At 46.2% G+C, this 17,203-nt stretch overlaps 1 protein-coding gene across 9 annotated transcripts in view; it reads right to left on the bottom strand.

The window, feature by feature from the left end:
• Nucleotides 1–603: 603 nt before the first annotated feature.
• The window catches only part of LOC134159389 (6-phosphofructo-2-kinase/fructose-2,6-bisphosphatase 4), a 48,777-nt gene continuing 32,177 nt past the window's right edge, over nt 604–17,203 (bottom strand). For 5 of the 9 annotated variants that reach the window (XM_062610255.1, XM_062610256.1, XM_062610249.1 and 2 more), the window contains exons 8-14: nt 15,683–15,890; nt 15,003–15,149; nt 14,311–14,415; nt 12,525–12,654; nt 12,090–12,152; nt 9,247–9,311; nt 604–892 (exon numbers count right to left, since the gene is read on the bottom strand). In XM_062610255.1, coding sequence (XP_062466239.1) covers nt 833–892; nt 9,247–9,311; nt 12,090–12,152; nt 12,525–12,654; nt 14,311–14,415; nt 15,003–15,149; nt 15,683–15,890 — 778 coding nt within the window. In that variant the 3' untranslated portion in view covers nt 604–832. Of the gene's footprint in view, nt 893–5,359; nt 5,624–9,246; nt 9,312–12,089; nt 12,153–12,524; nt 12,655–14,310; nt 14,416–15,002; nt 15,150–15,682; nt 15,891–17,203 lie in introns of those variants that run through there. The other 4 variants (XM_062610252.1, XM_062610250.1, XM_062610254.1 and 1 more) reach the window with 4 other exon arrangements.

The following is a 17,203-nucleotide window of genomic DNA, read 5'->3' as shown; positions in this document are numbered from 1 at the left end:
CTCCAGCCCCTGACAGCCTGAATCCTCTTCCCACCTCGGAAAAGCTGCTCATCCCCTCCTGTAACTGCAGCAGAAAGGATGCTGCTCTCTCCATCCACTGCCCAGGCTGCCAGCTGGTCTCACACTCACGTCCCTCCCTTACCACTGTCTTCCACTGCCCTCCAGAACACATCTGGTCCCTGGAGAACGTTCACTTTTCGCTAAACCAGAACCTTCCAGGCTGCAAATCCGGCTTTAATGCTTCTATTTCCCAAAGGGAAAGCCTCCCATTTCAGAAAACTTAAGCTGTGGTTGGCAAACTGAACACACAAAGCTACCAGGGCTGCCCATTTCAAGCAGTTGTGCAACACGAAGCCTCCAATGCTCAAAATGTACAGTTTCACCTACGGTAAATACGCCAGCCAACATCCCTGTGTAATTCCAGGCAATCATTCACAGTACAAATAAGAGGAACTCTTAGAAAAACACTTAAAAAAAAGAAAGTAGCATCTAATTAAAATCTGACAGCAAAACTGCCACGGGCACCAACCAGCGCGTAGTGTCCACGATGAGCAATAAAACCCCACACTGAAACGGCACAAATCTACATACAAAAAAGTCTAAACCCAACTCTGCTTCCCATCACTCTTTTCACTGATACCTTTGGGCACTGGGAGTTATCCACAACTACAGGTTTGCTCCAAAGAAGCCGAATCACATCCCAAAAGTCTTCAAGTGAAGGGGAGGCGCGTTGGTTCCAGCCCACTCAGCAAAACCTTCCCCATCCTCCTGGACCTGAGCTGCTATTCCCACTCTTTCACTGGAGGAAGGGTGGCCCCCCTGGGAACTGGAGCTATAGGTGGTTGGGCACTGTCCTCAAAGCTTCTTCTCTTGACCGATCCACACCAACATTCTGCAAATGAAAGACAAAAAGGCTTTAAAGCAAGGCCCACGTGGTCGGCTGTAGTTTCACTTTAACACAGCTATGGCACAAGGCAAAAGGGGAGCGAGTTTTAATGCTGATTTCCTCAAAATGTGGGCTAAACCACAAGGAAAGGTCCCAGGCCGTGAGCACAAGTCAGAAGCCAGGAGCAGGTCTTGTACCACCACAGTCCAGGTCCCTCTGATGCCTGAAGGCAGCTGCTTTGCTGCCAGTGACAAAGCAGCTCCGAGACACGCATCCCGGGAGCAGCCTGGTGGGACAATCGGGCTCTGTGCACCATACACAGCTCACAGGGCTATGGGGGTTTAAGACTTTGTTTCTTTAACCCCTGTTTTGAACCACTCTTCCAGCCTTTATGCATTCAGCGTAAGAAAAACCAGAACCACGCCGCAGAAGCCACAAAGCACACAAGAACTGATAAAATGAGGAGGGAGGGAAGCCCATCCCTCCTTGTTTCAAGCACACGCCAGGAAATTCCTCCTGAACACCACCAGCTATAAAGCTGATTCTCATCCTGTCTGTATGCAGCTATGGCACTGGAATGACTCTGAGTAACTCCCTAAAGAGCTGGTAACATGAAGTTGAACTGCGTTTCAGGGTACCCAGGCACGTGGGCAGCTCTCACACTGACATCAGATTGTGTTTCTGTGGTTTAGAACCACATTTATTAGAGTTTGCTTTGAAAACAATTCTCTTCAGTGCGACCGGTGGAGGAGAGCCCCACTAGCACACGGGGGGGGGTCTCAGCATACACACTCGGGAGCATACACACAGCTCCATCAGCTCAAAAACCAAGTCATTCCCCTCCCCAAGCCCACCTCCTACGACAGGAGGCAAACAAGCAGCACCAGATCTGACGCGGAGGCTGAAGCGTGCCAGCATCCCTTCTGCCGGTAGCAATTCTCCTTCATTACTGCCAGCCCTTTCTTTTCTCATCAGCCTCCAGGCCCTTGGGTAAACCACGCTGGTTTCCAGCACCAACACACACACAAGGCTTCTGAGAACATGCACAGTGTCAGCCAAGTCCAGGAAATCTCTGCACCCACCAGCACACTGCCCGACCCCCTCCGACTTCCCTCTTGGAAGGAAGGAAAAGCAATGGTACAGGCAGCATCTCCTCTGCAGCAAAGGACACACACAAAGTGGCACCATTTAGGAACATGAGGAGTCGGCGAAACAAGGCACGTCCTGCAGGAATACAAAGGAAAACCCAACAAAACGTGGTGGCATTTGTTGCTTCTTTCTGTATTTTTCTTAGCAACTGATGCAAGGTGCCCAGAAATTCCTTGGGACTGTGGAGGTGTCTCGGCTGCACTCTTAAGGTGAGCACCTGATGCTGATTCAAAGAAAATCAAATGGAGCATCGATATGCAGGAATCCAGGGGTGCTGGAAACCTGTCCACGAGCAGCGAGAACTAGACAGCTGTTAACATGAAGCTAAAGCAAACAAGGTGGTCAAGACAAGGCAGAAGATACAGCTTATTTAAGTTAATGAGATGTATCAGATGAAAGCAGCATCTTGGCAAACAGCACAGAACCAAGAGGGGATATCAGCAGGCAGTCAAGAAAGCTGAAAGCAAGAAAGTGCTTCAATTTGAGTAGATGCGAAGGAGAAGAGGCTGGAGAAGCAAAGCACATTGGAATGGCACACTGAAGAAAGGAAACTCTGGGATAAACCCTAATAAAGACACCCATGGGCTTCTTACACAAAGAGAACACCTCACTGCAAGACCAGATGGGCTGAGGCTCAGAAAGGGACCAAAATCCTCCTTAGTGGTAAACGGATTTCTTCTCATGGGAATCACATTAAATGAGATGCTGGCAGCCGGGATTGTTCCTGCTTCCAGAACAGCTGTGGGCACAGAGAGGGAAAAGCTGTGCCAGGAGAACAGTGCTGCTGCTGAGAAAGGTGACCGAGGTTTCAGCCTTACTGTGGGGACCAAAAGGTGCCCCTGCAGGTGCTCGGCACCATCCCACCAAGCACAGCAGGGCAAAACCACCCCCTGGGAATGCCACTGCCACACATCAGCAACACCATGTGGAGAGCCCGGGCAAGACAGGAGTGGGAATAAAGCAAACACACACCTTGGTCCAACACTGCTTCTACCAAGGCACATGGGATGGGAGCGGGCAGGGGCTCGCTGCTTCCAGTGCTCCCCAGGGCAGGAGCGCTCCCACCCTGCCTTGCACACGGGTCCAGCTCACCCAGTCCTCCCTGGAAAGACTCCAACCACGCAGATTAACTCAAATGCACTCTTGTGCCAGCCCTCCTCACTGTCCCCCTCCCTGCTTTGTACGTTTTCATCCCACAGGACCGAGACACAAGGCACCGTGGGACTCCCAACAGGACAGAGCCTGCCGTTTCAGTGTTGGTCTGAGTAGCTACGTGCAATCCACAGCCCAACAGGGAGATGTTGCAGGAAGGCTCCTCTGGGGAGAAGGAGGAGGCTCTAGGGACAAGAACTAAGGCAGGCACAGAAACAAACAGCACATTACCAACAACCCAGCGCTCAGCCAGCTTTCTCCCAGCAAGCCGTGCCACGAACTGCCACAGCCGCTTCCGACCCGGCATCAAGCCCTTCTTTTACTATGGAAACAAGCCAGAGAGCACTATTAAGCAATCCTGCTGTACTCGGAGACCCCTTGGGGCACAAAACTGCCTTCAATACCCACTTCACTGTGCTGCATACACCAGCACAACGAGCAGTATGCCCAGCAAAGAGAACACCCAGCCGCTGCCCAGCAAACTTGGAAGGATGGAGGCTCCTGGGCACTTCAGCTGCTTCCCCTCTTTCCACAACCTCTGCTGGCCACACAGCAGGTCCAGCCAAGTTCCTGCCCCTTCCACCTTCCCCCTCCTTTTCCTGCAGCAACCCAAGCCATCCTTTCACAAGCAGTAAAACCTTTTTTCCACAGCAGATGCCTGCCCACATTTTGGCTCCATCAATAACGCAGTTACGTTTAGTCCACATGTGCACGGTATTCCCTTAGTTGTGGCCAACAGAGGTAGCAGCCCCCTGAGCTGGATGGCACAGGTTCTTAGTACCTGGCTGTGCCAGTATCCCTGTGACCTTTCTGGCACATCACCTCAATCACATCCGGTAAAGGCAGACTCGGCAGTTACCATGTGCAAGTGGGTACGGCAGGCACAGAGCTCCTCCTCTCTGGCACTTTTCATGGCAAAGCAAAGCATGTGCCAAGAGGCTGGGACAATTAAACATGGAAAAGTGCCACCACACTCCTGTGTCACGGTCAGAGATGATAGAGAAAGGAAAACAACCTGGGCTCCCCCCAGTCCCAACCCATCCTGGGGCACTGGTTTGACTCAATACCAAGCAGGAAGTTCTCTGGCCAGGAGGTTATTTGGTTCTATCGGGCATTCCCAACTGCTACAACCCTCCAAACCCTTCAGTGTCAGGTCTGTGACACTTCTTTTTCCCCCAAAATCCCCGGTTTGGAAGAAGATACCACCTGAGAAACCCAGCAGCTAAGAGCATTCCACAGCACAGCACAGCACTGCACTCCTGCTTACTGCCAACACTAAAAGACCCCCTCAGAAAACAGTTCCAGGGCTGGTGATTGCCTGCCCTTCCCAGAAAGGGAATGGCTTTCAATGGCACAGATGCCTCCCGACACCCCATGTCATCCACTGCAGCATCACAGGGAAAGGAGCCAAGGCACAGCACCACACCTCAGACAGGCTGCAGCCTCCTCCAGCCTGTTTTGCTGTAAGGCAGTTAAGGCTGCAAACCCTGATGGTCTGAGATCCCGTGCCCACTGCAGTCACAACCCAGCTACCAAACCACCAGGTTAACTCCGCTTCCATGCTCTGGAACGCTCAACACTGCAGACCGCAGCCTAGGTAAGATCTGGTTACAAAGCACATGGAGCAGAGCTGTAAAAACTTGTCCATGACCCACATCCACGCAAGAAGCAGGAAAAAAGGAACTTCAGAAGCAGGTTTGCCAGCAGGCAAACCCTAAGGCCCAGTTAATGCAGAGCAGCTGTTGAGAAAAGTCATGTATTAAAAGCATTTATATGCATTCCTGTATCATGAGTAATTGTTCTGGAGCTAAGTGAAAACTTGCTACCCTCTTCAAACAACACATCATTGATTAGCAAATCTAGAGCACTAGCACTATAGATCAGCAGGATTAAGGGTTTAGAGTTACTATGGATTGTTATGTTATGCTAGATAGCAGCCCAATCACTCCCAATGACACTGAAATAGGGAACAGGGGATGCCTGGAAAGCAAACTTCAACTTTTTCTTATCTCACACAGGATGTTGTGTTTCGTGGCTTTCATAAATGAGCCCACTGCAACCAACATTAAATGACTGCTGGCTGCTACAACAGAACTTCATGCTGCGGGATCTTTAAATCACAGCAATTTACAAGAACAGCCGATCAGCCTTTGAGAACTCACCCACAATAAATTAACCAGTGCAATGAATTTATTGGGATTTGGTCATTTTCTTCAAGCCATGCACTATGCAAAGGTCTGGTTTGGGGTCTGAGTTGCCGGCTTTGGGGAGGGCTTTTTATTTCAAAGTGATTGGAATGATTGGGTTTTCATTGTATTTTGAAGTAGCAGGATGGAAACAGCACCCCAAGTTCGACAGTTGGTCAGCACACGGGATTCACTGATGAGCAGGGACTGTTACAAGAGCGTCCTCGGGAGGTCTGGATATTTCTACATTCTGTGTAATAATAAAAACACAGAAGAGAACATTTATCATGCAGCAGAAAGAGAACAAAACCCACTCAGATTTCTCCACAAGCACACGGCTGCATTCATGTAAAACAGAGACTGTTTTCGAGCCCCCGCACCCCAAGAATGCAGCAGAGCAGCAGCTGGTCCGTGTCCCAGAACCAGACAGCAGGAAGGCTTATTTGCAGTACTCATGGATCCCATGCTGCTAACATTATCAAAAGCTCAAGTAATTCCCACTTAGGGGGAAGCCTTGGACAGGCCAAAGCAGGAATCCACTCAAGCACACGCTGCAGCACATACGTGTCTGTCCATTAAGCATCTCTCAGCCCTTAGCTGAACTATGCCATGGACTTCTTTCCCAGGAGAAGGCTTCCACATTTGTCTGGGTTACAGTCAACGCAGCACCCCTGACAACGCAGAAAATCCTCCTCCCAGACACCTGAACCAGTCAGGACTGACCACACCGACCGGACCTCACCTCATTGCACAAGGCTGGGGGAACAAATGACATGGAATGCAGCAGATTATTCAAACCCAAGCCAACCCAAAGCACCAGCCCAGCCAAACCCTCGCGCTGCAAAGGAGCAGGCGTGCGGGACCAGGCTCAGGAATCACGCCTGCCATGTACCACCTCGGGCAAGTCCCAGGGCCCGTGCACTCAGCACTCCCCCTGTACCAACAACACAGACTACGGGAAAGTGTTCTGGAGTTCTTTACAAGATCTGGAGCTAAGATTTGGCCAAGTTTAGGCCAAATCACTGCCAATTCTTCAAACTTTAGAATCATAGAATAGTTAGGGTTGGAAAGGACCTTAAGATCATCCAGTTCCAACCCCCCTGCCATGGGCAGGGACACCTCACACTAAACCATCTCACCCAAGGCTCTGTCCAACCTGGCCTTGAACACTGCCAGCGATGGAGCATTCACAACCTCCCTGGGCAACCCATTCCAGTGCCTCACCACCCTTACAGGAAAGAATTTCCTCCTTATATCCAATCTAAACTTCCCCTGTTTCAGTTTGAACCCATTACCCCTTGTCCTATCACTACAGTCTCTAATGAAGAGTCCCTCCCCAGCATCCCTATAGGCCCCCTTCAGATACTGGAAGGCTGCTATGAGGTCTCCACGCAGCCTTCTCTTCTCCAGGCTGAACAGCCCCAACTTCCTCAGCCTGTCTTCATACAGGAGGTGCTCCAGTCCCTGATCATCCTCGTGGCCCTTCTCTGGACTTGTTCCAACAGTTCCATGTCCTTTTTATGTTGAGGACACCAGAACTGCACACAATGCTCCAGGTGAGGTCTCACAAGAAAGCCGATGGGCTCTGTGACTCTTACTTACCTCACACTGTGGAAGCAAACTCACCTTTCACTAGCATCTTCCTCTCCCCTTCTCCCCCACATAATCAAAAAGGAGATCTCAGCTTCTACTACAAGCAACCTCCTCTCCATCTCCCCACCCTGTCACTGACTGAGGTGCAAAGTAGACATTTCATCCAGTGCTTGCTTTCCCCCCAAAGGACTGAAGCAATAGCTGAAGTAATTGCCCTCAATTATTACAGACTACAGACTCCTTCATTTGGAAAGGTCAGGAGCTTGAGCCACTACAACGCTGACAGACACAAGGCTTCAAACCACTTCAGACAAATCCTCTTCAAACAATGAACTTTACACATGCTATAAACAAATACTCCAGGGCTTCTCTGCATTGCATTTCTGCAATGTGAAAACAGATGCTTTCAGCTGAAGCCAAAAAGGAGTGTGCTGCTCCGAAACACAGACTGCAAATCACTTGTGGGGGCACAGAACAGCACACTGGGCAATTCTGGTTCAAATAGTTCCACTGTTCAATGGTGGTGTTATCTGTGGCGCTGGATTCCATTAAACGCTTTGGGTTCAATAGACTGTTTGAAAGCTTAATTTTACAGAAGCAATTGATGGTTTTGTAGGTGATGTTAATGAAAGCTCTTGAAATCTTCCTCATGCTCCAAGCAGCATTTAAACGCAGACAGGATCAACTTAGTCCTTCATTCTGCCCCACGGAATACACGTACTTCACTGCTCTGCATTTCTTCTGGGGCAGAGGGAGAAGAGTGTGTGAAGGTTTGGGGGTTTTTACATCAAAAATGCTTCTGCTCCTTTCTTTGTAAAAACTCATTAACTCAGGTTATTTCTCTTCAAATGAAACAGTTCTGTCTTTACATCCACTGCAATGCAACTATCTGCACAATCCTCTACACGCACCTCAATCGCAGCCACTCAACGGCTACGTCAGTATGGCCCTGCCACTTGCTAGACGTTTAAGAGCACTTGGTGATTCAGGCACGCCTTTCCCCGTCGAAATAAGCATCTTCAGTTATACAAGTGGTATTTCCAACAGCAATTCCCAGAATGCTTTAGCAAGGTCCAAACTCAGCACCCATGTTTTATCAGCCAAACTGAAGCCGCACAACTGATCTGCATTAACACTTGCTCCAAGACACCCTCGTTATTTTCACCGTGCTTCTCCAACAGCTTTCAGGCAGTGTGGAAACAGAATGGATTGCCTGTACCTAACAAACCAAACTCATACAGAAGTGGTAAAGCAGAATGACAAAGGTGAAAGGGGACGAGACTGGAAATACACGCTATGACTACCTAATAGAAAATGGCTTGGCTACGAACCACCAAAAGTCAGCATCTTCAGAACTCAAAACCCAAGTCACTAAAACAAACCTTCTCTGCAGAGCATGAATTCCTCACCTAAGACATAAGGTGCCTTACTGAATACACACAACACACTGATCACTATATTCCTTTTCACCATAAACCATTGTTCTGAAAACCACCACAAATAGCCCTTTTTAATCAAGCTGATGTAATTCACCTGCAGGCACAGCTTGTAGCCTCAGCAGGGAAACAGTGCCATACCCAGCAGCATTAGCATGAGCATCTACAAGGGAACCAGACATTCTTAATCATGACAATTCACATAACTTCCGTAACACAGCGCTGGAAGAGCTTTGTGCCAGCAACAGAATGAACTTAAGCTCATGTCAAAGCTTAGGAGTACACAGAACCTAGGCCTGACACAGGGAAAGGACGAAGCTGCCACGGTATGATATCTTATCTCCACTTCTATTTTACAAATGCATTCAATTTCCTTTTCCCCAGTTTTCTGCTGTATCCCAAGATCTAGTCTTCCCCTCCAGATGGTACCATCAATTCCTCTTTCTTCATACATCAACGACCACAGTGATGAAAAAGCTAATTTCATTATTTACTCTCTCCAATAGAAGCATCACATTCATAACAGTGACTTTCTGACTACACCCTCCTGCTGCTGAATGACAAAAGCCAGGAAGAACTTTACACAGCTTTTAGACTGACACCGTATCTTCAACCTCTCATTCATTTTTGAAGATAAACTACTCCCGCTAGAGCTCGTATGCAAGATAAATGTGCTCAATAAAAAGGATTCTTTTCCTCTTCAACAGCAAACCAGTAGTGAAGAGTAATACATAAAACCAAATATGCTCAGCTGAGTTATCACATCATTTCCCAGCACAAGGACAACGGGAATGAGCTCAGGCAGTACATCACATCAAGGCCTCCGATTCTGAAATAGTCTTACCTCGGGTTTATCTCTGTGCGTGTTTACAGCTTCAACATTCAGAAATATAGATTCTACTTTACATCCTGTTGGTAGAAAAGACAGGTTTAGAGTTGCTCAGCTTTAAAAATGAAATTACAGTAAGACACAATCTAGTTTTGAGTTGGGGAAGGTTAATCACTTCCCACTGCTGACTGACAGCACAATTCCCAAATGCCAAAGAGCTAAAGCTATTGAAAACTAATCTGTTCCACCAGGATGAACATCTCTGCAATCTGATAATCCCCCTCCTACTCTCACCTTAGCTTTATCAGTGTTTTCTCTGAAACAGGTTCTCTTTTATAAACGCATCTGAACAACAGCAGTCAGAAAGTTACTTTTAACTTCGGTTTTAAACATCCCAGGCTTCTTAGAATTTCACTGTAACACATGAGATAACTGCAGCTCTCAGTGTTTAAAACATGAAACCTGATGACGAGGATTACTGCCTATTGTTAGCTACCCCCATTCCTCTATGCAGGCAAAACAGTTTTAAGCTCCAAAGAAATGGACCTTGAAAGCTGACCTCTGAAAAGGAACTTCTCCTTTCCACCCAAAAATGGAAATCTCCAAAGAAGCAGGAGAAATTAATCCCTCAGAAGAGACAACTGCTACTCAGGTGGTATAAACTGACTCACATAGGGAATTAGTTACTCAATACACCATTTTAAACAGCACCTAATTGCCAAACACTGTCTTACCTGGCACAAATGTGACTTTTATAAGCTAGCAGTACCCTACATACTAATAGTCGAATTCCTCTGGCATCTTCTATCACAAATAGGTTTTCAGAGGTTTCTGTTATTTCCTAAAGGCAGTCACACACTTCACAGAATTACTACGTGACAAAATAGGGTGATTTTACCCTTTTCTTAGAAAGCCACTGCACTCAAAACCAAAATAATATCCATTAGCAAAGCAAACACTTGCCTTCCCTTAGGGAAGCCTATTCTGAAAAACCCCATTAGTCAGGAACACTGTGAGCAAACTCTGCAGGAAGGCCAGGACTCAGAGAAATAAGCAACCACAAAACAGGTTTTCAGGAGGAAAAGTGCACATCTCCCACTGGAAGAGTCCTCCACTCATCCTGCTGCTCACAGATCACTGCAACCCTTGAGAGCAAGGAAAACCTAGCTGATGCTGGCCATTGCTGAGGACTGGCTGGTTACACACCAGACACACCTCCATAGAGGCCACTCAGTCCTTACCACTAGCTGAGTGCACAACCTGAAAAAGTATTGTATGGAAAGCTTTAGATACAAACTGAAGGGACCCAAGTCACTGCACAGTAACTACAATGTGCATATTCCCAGCTCTTTTGGAATTACCCATGTACAAGCTCATGCCTACAGCAAGACAGAGTTTCCCTTTCCTGTGTGCTCCCACACAGACCACCGCTATACTGGGTTGCTGGATAAAAGTCTACTTTATCCTAATCCAACTGTCAGGCTGTAACAGATGTTCCTTTACTAAAGATCAGACACCAGGAAGAGCAAACCCCTAAGGGAAGGGAGTGTTACCCCAGAACAGGATTAGCTGGAAGGTAACTAAACACACCACGTTTGATCCTGCATCCTGCCTCACTGGAGCCAAGTCACACATCAACATGAAATAACGTTCTAGATTATTAATGTATAAATGGTTTCCACAGCCATTGCCTTTTCAGATGGTCAAATCCCAAGAAGTGGGTGGTCTGAAATGTGCTAATCCAGACGTACGTATGAACACTTTAAAAATGAACAGCTTCTTCCACTGAGGGCAGAAGGACATGGGCAGTATTCCATACCACTTCTCCCCCCCATTCAGTGTGTGTGTAAACTGCAAACATCCAGGATCTCTTCACACAGCCCAAGACGAGCGAGTCAAGAAGATCCCCTTTCCAAAACCAAAACAGTCAGCTGCTCTGAATCCTCCTTTCAGACCTTCAGCTTGTCATGCAAGGCTGGAAACACCAGATGTCACCAGAGCACAGCAGGACAACACAACAGTTAAATCACAACCATCTCTTCAGCTAGATTTCCCAGTGGTAAGGGCTCCTTTCTTTACCTCAACTGTATTTGAACCTTAAAGAAGTACAGCTCTAGACTGCTTTCAAAGGAGATAATCAAAGACAGCTTTGCATCTCCGACCAACACCTCGATTAGCATCTTTGGTAACCCATTCCCTGCGCAGATTTGCCTATAAATAATCTTCTGAAGCGTGATGAGGTATCAGAAGATGTAATTAAACCCAACACTTCAAGACATTAACAGCAGGCACATGTCAAGCTGAGGCTGAAAACACAAAAGGCAATTAGCAATCAGCCTAAAACCCAAGTAGCACAGGGTTTTGTAACCCCCCAGGCTGGCAGCAAACCTCAGTTAAAGCCCCTGAGCTATGCACTGATAAACAGGGACTGAGGAATGCCAACCACAGCACTAAGTTCACGTGGTAGTGTGAAGGTCCACCAAAAACACACTTGAAAAGAGAACAAAAGTCGTTTAAGGGTAAGGGGAACACCTTTGTGAGGTGATAACCATACATAAATGTAAATCTGCCTGCTCTAAAAAGCAACACCCTCAAACACATCAACACAAACTGAGACCTTCCTGGACCTGACTGCGTAAATAGCAGGAGTTTGCCAGAAGAATTAATGAAATAACACAAAGCGAATGTAAACCCAAGGATTCACTGATTCTAACAAAGCTGTACAGGCATAAATGCAGTATCAAACTTAACTGTTCAATTCTACATTAAAGCAGAATAAATATAAAAGCTCTTCATTTAAATGCCTCACAAACTTTAGAGAATAAAGTTAGATTTAAGATATACTTAATGCTACTCACCATAAGCCACCGGGGTTAGCTTTAAGACAGTATGCAGTGGGCACTTCAGGTAAGGCAGTTGTTCTGGGAAAACAAGGAACAAATTACATATGAAACAGAGATTACAAGAACAGTAACTTTCCTATTATGGTGCAGATCAACCACTTGAATGCCTTCTTATCTGTCAGTAACCTGCTTTCTTCCCTAGCATGCAACAGAAAGCTATTCAAATGGAGCAAAAACTGAACACCACAGTGCTGTTGCAGGTGAGAAGCTCAATAAAGATCAACTAGCCAAGTTTTCCATGGGGGTCAGATAGAAAAAGTGACAGTTGCACACTTGCCTAGCACAAACGCCCTCTGATGAGAAAGAACATCGTTAGAATTTACTGTCTGGAGCCTTCATCAGTACCATTTTTTCAAAGAACAGACCATTTGTCATGTATTAAAGATTTACCTGCAGGCTTGTCAAGAAAATATGCAAGCAAACAGCGCATGACAGCTTGGTGACATATGACAAGCACATTTTCCTGCCTTTCAAGTTCCATAATTACTGGCTCCAGTCTCTGAACAAGATCTTCATAGGACTGGGTGGGGAAGAGAAACACACAGCCCATTACAAAGGGAAAACTCTTTGAACAGGGTATGTATATACAGCGGATCTTACTTTCACATTAGTAATCTTCTGTTCTATTAGCGCACAGACAAATATTGTTGTAATAGTTTTCCTTACATTAAGGACACAGTCCAGGTTTTCCAGACTATCAAAGAGCAAGCACACAACAAAATAAATCTCTCTCACGGAAAAGCTTTATTAAATCAGTCACCATGATTAAGAAATTCCACAAAACTCCTAGGATTCAACTCACAGCACCTGCACGTGTACAGGTTACGTCTTGCACGTTATTTTCCACACCTCACCTTCAAAAGCATCATCTCTCTAAGTAAAAAGCTGGGAACCCAGCCTACGGTCAGCATACAGGAAATCTACAAAGCTTGACTTCTTCGGGCTGCCCTTTGGAAACAAGCTATGGGCCTGGTGACCTAGCCTGGGGGTGGCAGCCACCCTCCCACCCAGAGCCAAAGGGCTCCTCTTGCTCACACACAGTAAATCTGCTGCTGCAGATCAACAGCATGTTCCTGCCCAAGGTAACGTTCACATGCCTGTAAAGACAACACTGCCCAAATGTGTGGTGCATGGAACACATGGGGAGCACAGCACATCTCCCAGCAGGACAGGGAACGACCACATCGCCCTGGTCCTAGGGCAGGCGTGGGGCTGCCCAGCTGGGAAGCGGCACTGCTGAGCCAGACCTTGGCAAGAGAAACCCAGCACTCTGCTCCAGCCAGGCTGTGTAAGCCCTGCCATGGGTACTGGTGACAGAGGGACCGCCTTAGCCAAACGGCTGACATGAACCAACCACCCCAAGGCGATGAGGGAGCTCCACATGTTTGTCACCATCCTAGAGGATGGCATCAGTCTGAAAAACAAACACTCCCTCTTCAAATGGATGAGGAGAACTTTGCAGCTTAATGACGGCCTCATTAGTGAGAGCAGGGTCACAGCCCCAGACACACCACCCTTATCACAAGATGCTCTTAGCACAGTGATTACTCTTGACCACTGAGGAAAGACCACGGAGCTCCGATTCCTCAGGACACAACAGCGGAGCAGTTGGTCCAATTACTCCTCTGCCCTGAACCCTAAACTTCAGCTGCCACCGAAAGGCGTGTGGCCATCTGGTAACTGCTGCAGGTAACGCGTTCATTGCTTTAGAAATGCTGTCAGCAGTTGTTTTCCCAGAGGCAAGGAGTTTCTTAAAGTGAAAGACCACCGTGGCTGCAGATTTCCCTGCACTTCAGCCAGCGCTGCAGGCAAACCAGCCATTACCCACAGGAGGATGAATAGGAAAAGGTGATCTTGGCGGTACATTTACATATGCAGTGGTCTGAAGGCTTGCAATCATTCCTCCTGCTTTATCGCTGCGGGACTAGCATAGAAACAATGCCCACAAGATCAAAGCTCTCCATTGTTTTATCTAAATCTATTGTTTCATTTGGCAATCCTGAACCAAATTAAACGGTCTGGGCTCAATTCTTGCAATCTCCTACGTGCTTTCCCCTGGAGAGAGGAACAACCTGGTCATTCATTTAAAGATGTATTTTTCCTTTCTAAAGCCAGCATGCATATATTGAGGAAGACAAAGGAAGCCCTTCACCTTAAGAGAGAAAAGGGAGCATACCTCTCCTTTGGGGTATCTGTATCTGTATTTGTCTTGGTCTCTCAGTGCAAATTCAAGCGGATAATTTTCCTGTATTTCTTCATAAGTCATTTCTTCACACACTCCCTATACGTAATAAAAATCATTTAAGACCATGTATTTCCAGCAGTGCAAAAAGCAGATCTCACTCTTCAATAAAACCATATATAAATAACCATTACCAATTGTATTTTGTTACTCTGACATTTAAAGGCAAAATCATCACACATGATGAACAGGACTGGACTCACACGTGGATAAAAGGAATCATTAAGTCCGTATATAAATTGAAGTCACATACATGGGCAAGTGAATCACTGAGCAAGGTCACGTTTTATCTATTGCACCTACTTATGTATCTTACAGGTGCAGCTGGAAAGTGCAAACTAGCAAGCTCCTCCTTACAAACCCCCAACTACCCAAACCGCTGCCTTCTACATGGGAATGTTTCACTGGGGAACATAAACCACTTGGTTTATGGCTGAAATAATTATGGCAAAATTTAATAGGATGCTCAGCCTTACTAACAGGAAGTAACAACGATTTTTCCAACCTCTAGAAACAGCTTAAATGACTTCCAGTCCCATGAAAGCCCTATCATTGCAAAACTCAGTAGCTCCTTCATCTTTAGGAAACCAAGCAACTTACGACATGCTTCGAAAGCCAGAACTTACTGCATCTATCTCATTCAACACCTTCCACTGCTCATAAGGCACTCCCAAGGCTTCAGCAGTCTGAATTGTCCTTTTCATCTGGCTGGTCCAAACTTTCAAATCTTTGATATTTTGCTCATTAATAAATTGTGCCAAACTTTTGGCAAACTGAAAGAAAAAACATGAGGCAGGGGGTGAGGCTCGGAGCCAAGACACTCTGTTCAGTTTGGAACACACAGGCTCCGGGCTCTGTAAACTCATTATAACCCTTCCAGAAGGCTAAGAAATGCAACACATTCTGTTACGACAAGAGGTACAGGAGAGGGAAGGAAAAGAGAACAAGGGAGATACAAGTTTTCTGCAGTTCCTATCTTTACCATCAGGGATTTTCCTTTCAGCTTTAACTTGTGAACCTTCCCAATTATCCAACATTTACAAGAATGCAGTTAAAAAAATAAAGCCTTGACAACTGCTTTGGGCTGTAGGATAAAAACCAATTCCAACCAACAGAATGACAGATAAAAGAGCACGTACCAAATCACAACCCCCAAAGTGTTTCCATTCATTTTCTACTACTCACAAATGCAACTAAAACCCTTCTTAAGCATGTTAAGAGGAAAGGGCTGTAGAGGAAGAAAGCTGTAATTACACAGCACAAACTGCACACACAAAAACCCAGTCACACTTGTGCAGGTACATACCTCTTTTCCCCTAACAGACAGTCCAGGATCTCCTCCTATTCTCCCTTTCAGATTGAGTTCACTTTCTCCGTGTCGACAGAGGTAGATTGACCGAGGAGTCACATGGATATTCATGAGGTAGTAGACAATCCGGCTCTGAATGTGATCCATTACTCGGTTCACAAGGTAACTCCTTCCAACATCCATAATTTTAATGTAAGAAAGATCCCTTGGAGGAGCAAACAAAAAGAAATATGTAAGATTCCAGTTTCCATCAGCATGCACCACAATCTCTGCCATTATAAAACAAAGAGGCAACAAGCCAAAGCAATAAACAAGCCCTCAATTACCTATGGAATATGCATTAGTCCTAACAAACAACGCAGTACCCCAGAGGTACAGGATGAATTCTGTTCCTTTCACAGGCGAGCTGCTCACATCGCTTTCTTTTCTGCTCCCTTTACTTGTGTGTTGTCTCTCAAATCTAGGTTCTGCTCTTGTTAAAATACAGCCCTCCCACTGAAGGAAGGATTCAGTGGAGTTATTCAACTGTGGTAGCTTCAATGAGATCCAGGTATTTCATGATACCAGCTATTTTTCTCCAGGTTACAAACACTTCCCCCACAGCAAGTATTTGACGGCATCCGGGAGCCAAAAGGCATGGTCATCACTTACCCACCTCTGTTAATCCTTCTAGAAAAACTACAGCATCAGAAGGAGCTGGGACCAGCCTGATACAAGACATTTTCTCAAACACTTTATCAACATCTATTTATTAACAGCACTGTAGTGTACCCCACCGCTACCTCCTCTCAGCACGAGACAGGTTATAACTGCAATTTTCACTGCTCATCTGAGCTGTACATTTCAGAGCAGTATCTAGTTTAAAGGAGGAAAATGGTCTAATGAGCTGAAAATAACCATTATGGGTTTCTAGTGAAGCATTTGAGACATAGACCATAATAAACCAAGGAAACTTATAATAAAACCAAATGGAGGTGATGAGAAGCAAGCATCATCACCTATCTCCAGTAGTGCTCTTTGAGGTTAATCATTACTATTTCACCCAGGCACAACCATTAGGCCCATCACAGAAATTACATGCATGAACTGATCCGATTGAACCAGCTTCACACTGCTTACGCTCAATTACATTAAAATGCAGCTCAGCCTTCTCTACAGCACTGGTCCTGAAACAGAGCAGGAGCACTTGGTATGAATGCAGCTCAACATCCCACACCGAAATCCTGGACCCCAGCAAGAGAAACAGGGCTCCTCCTCATGTGGTTCATCCCTACCTTACTTTCAAGCATTGAAAGCGAATGAAAAACAGATGAATGCTTTGGCACAAAGGCAAATAATCCAAGCTAAGAAACTTTCTCACAGCCCTACATCTGCAGGATATTTTACAAGCACAAATAAATAAATTTAGGCATCCCATTTGTAAGATAGATGTGTTCAAAATTCATCTTAGCCATGCCAACAAACGAAGTTATGCTTACAAATCACTCAGGTCTCCCCTACAAACTAAACAACCAAGTA

This window comes from Pezoporus occidentalis, unplaced genomic scaffold (genome assembly GCF_034315485.1).
Source record: "Pezoporus occidentalis ecotype Australia unplaced genomic scaffold, CSIRO_AGI_Poc_V1 ctg145, whole genome shotgun sequence".
Lineage (NCBI taxonomy): Eukaryota > Metazoa > Chordata > Aves > Psittaciformes > Psittacidae > Pezoporus > Pezoporus occidentalis.
This window is presented reverse-complemented; position numbering and strand designations above follow the sequence as displayed.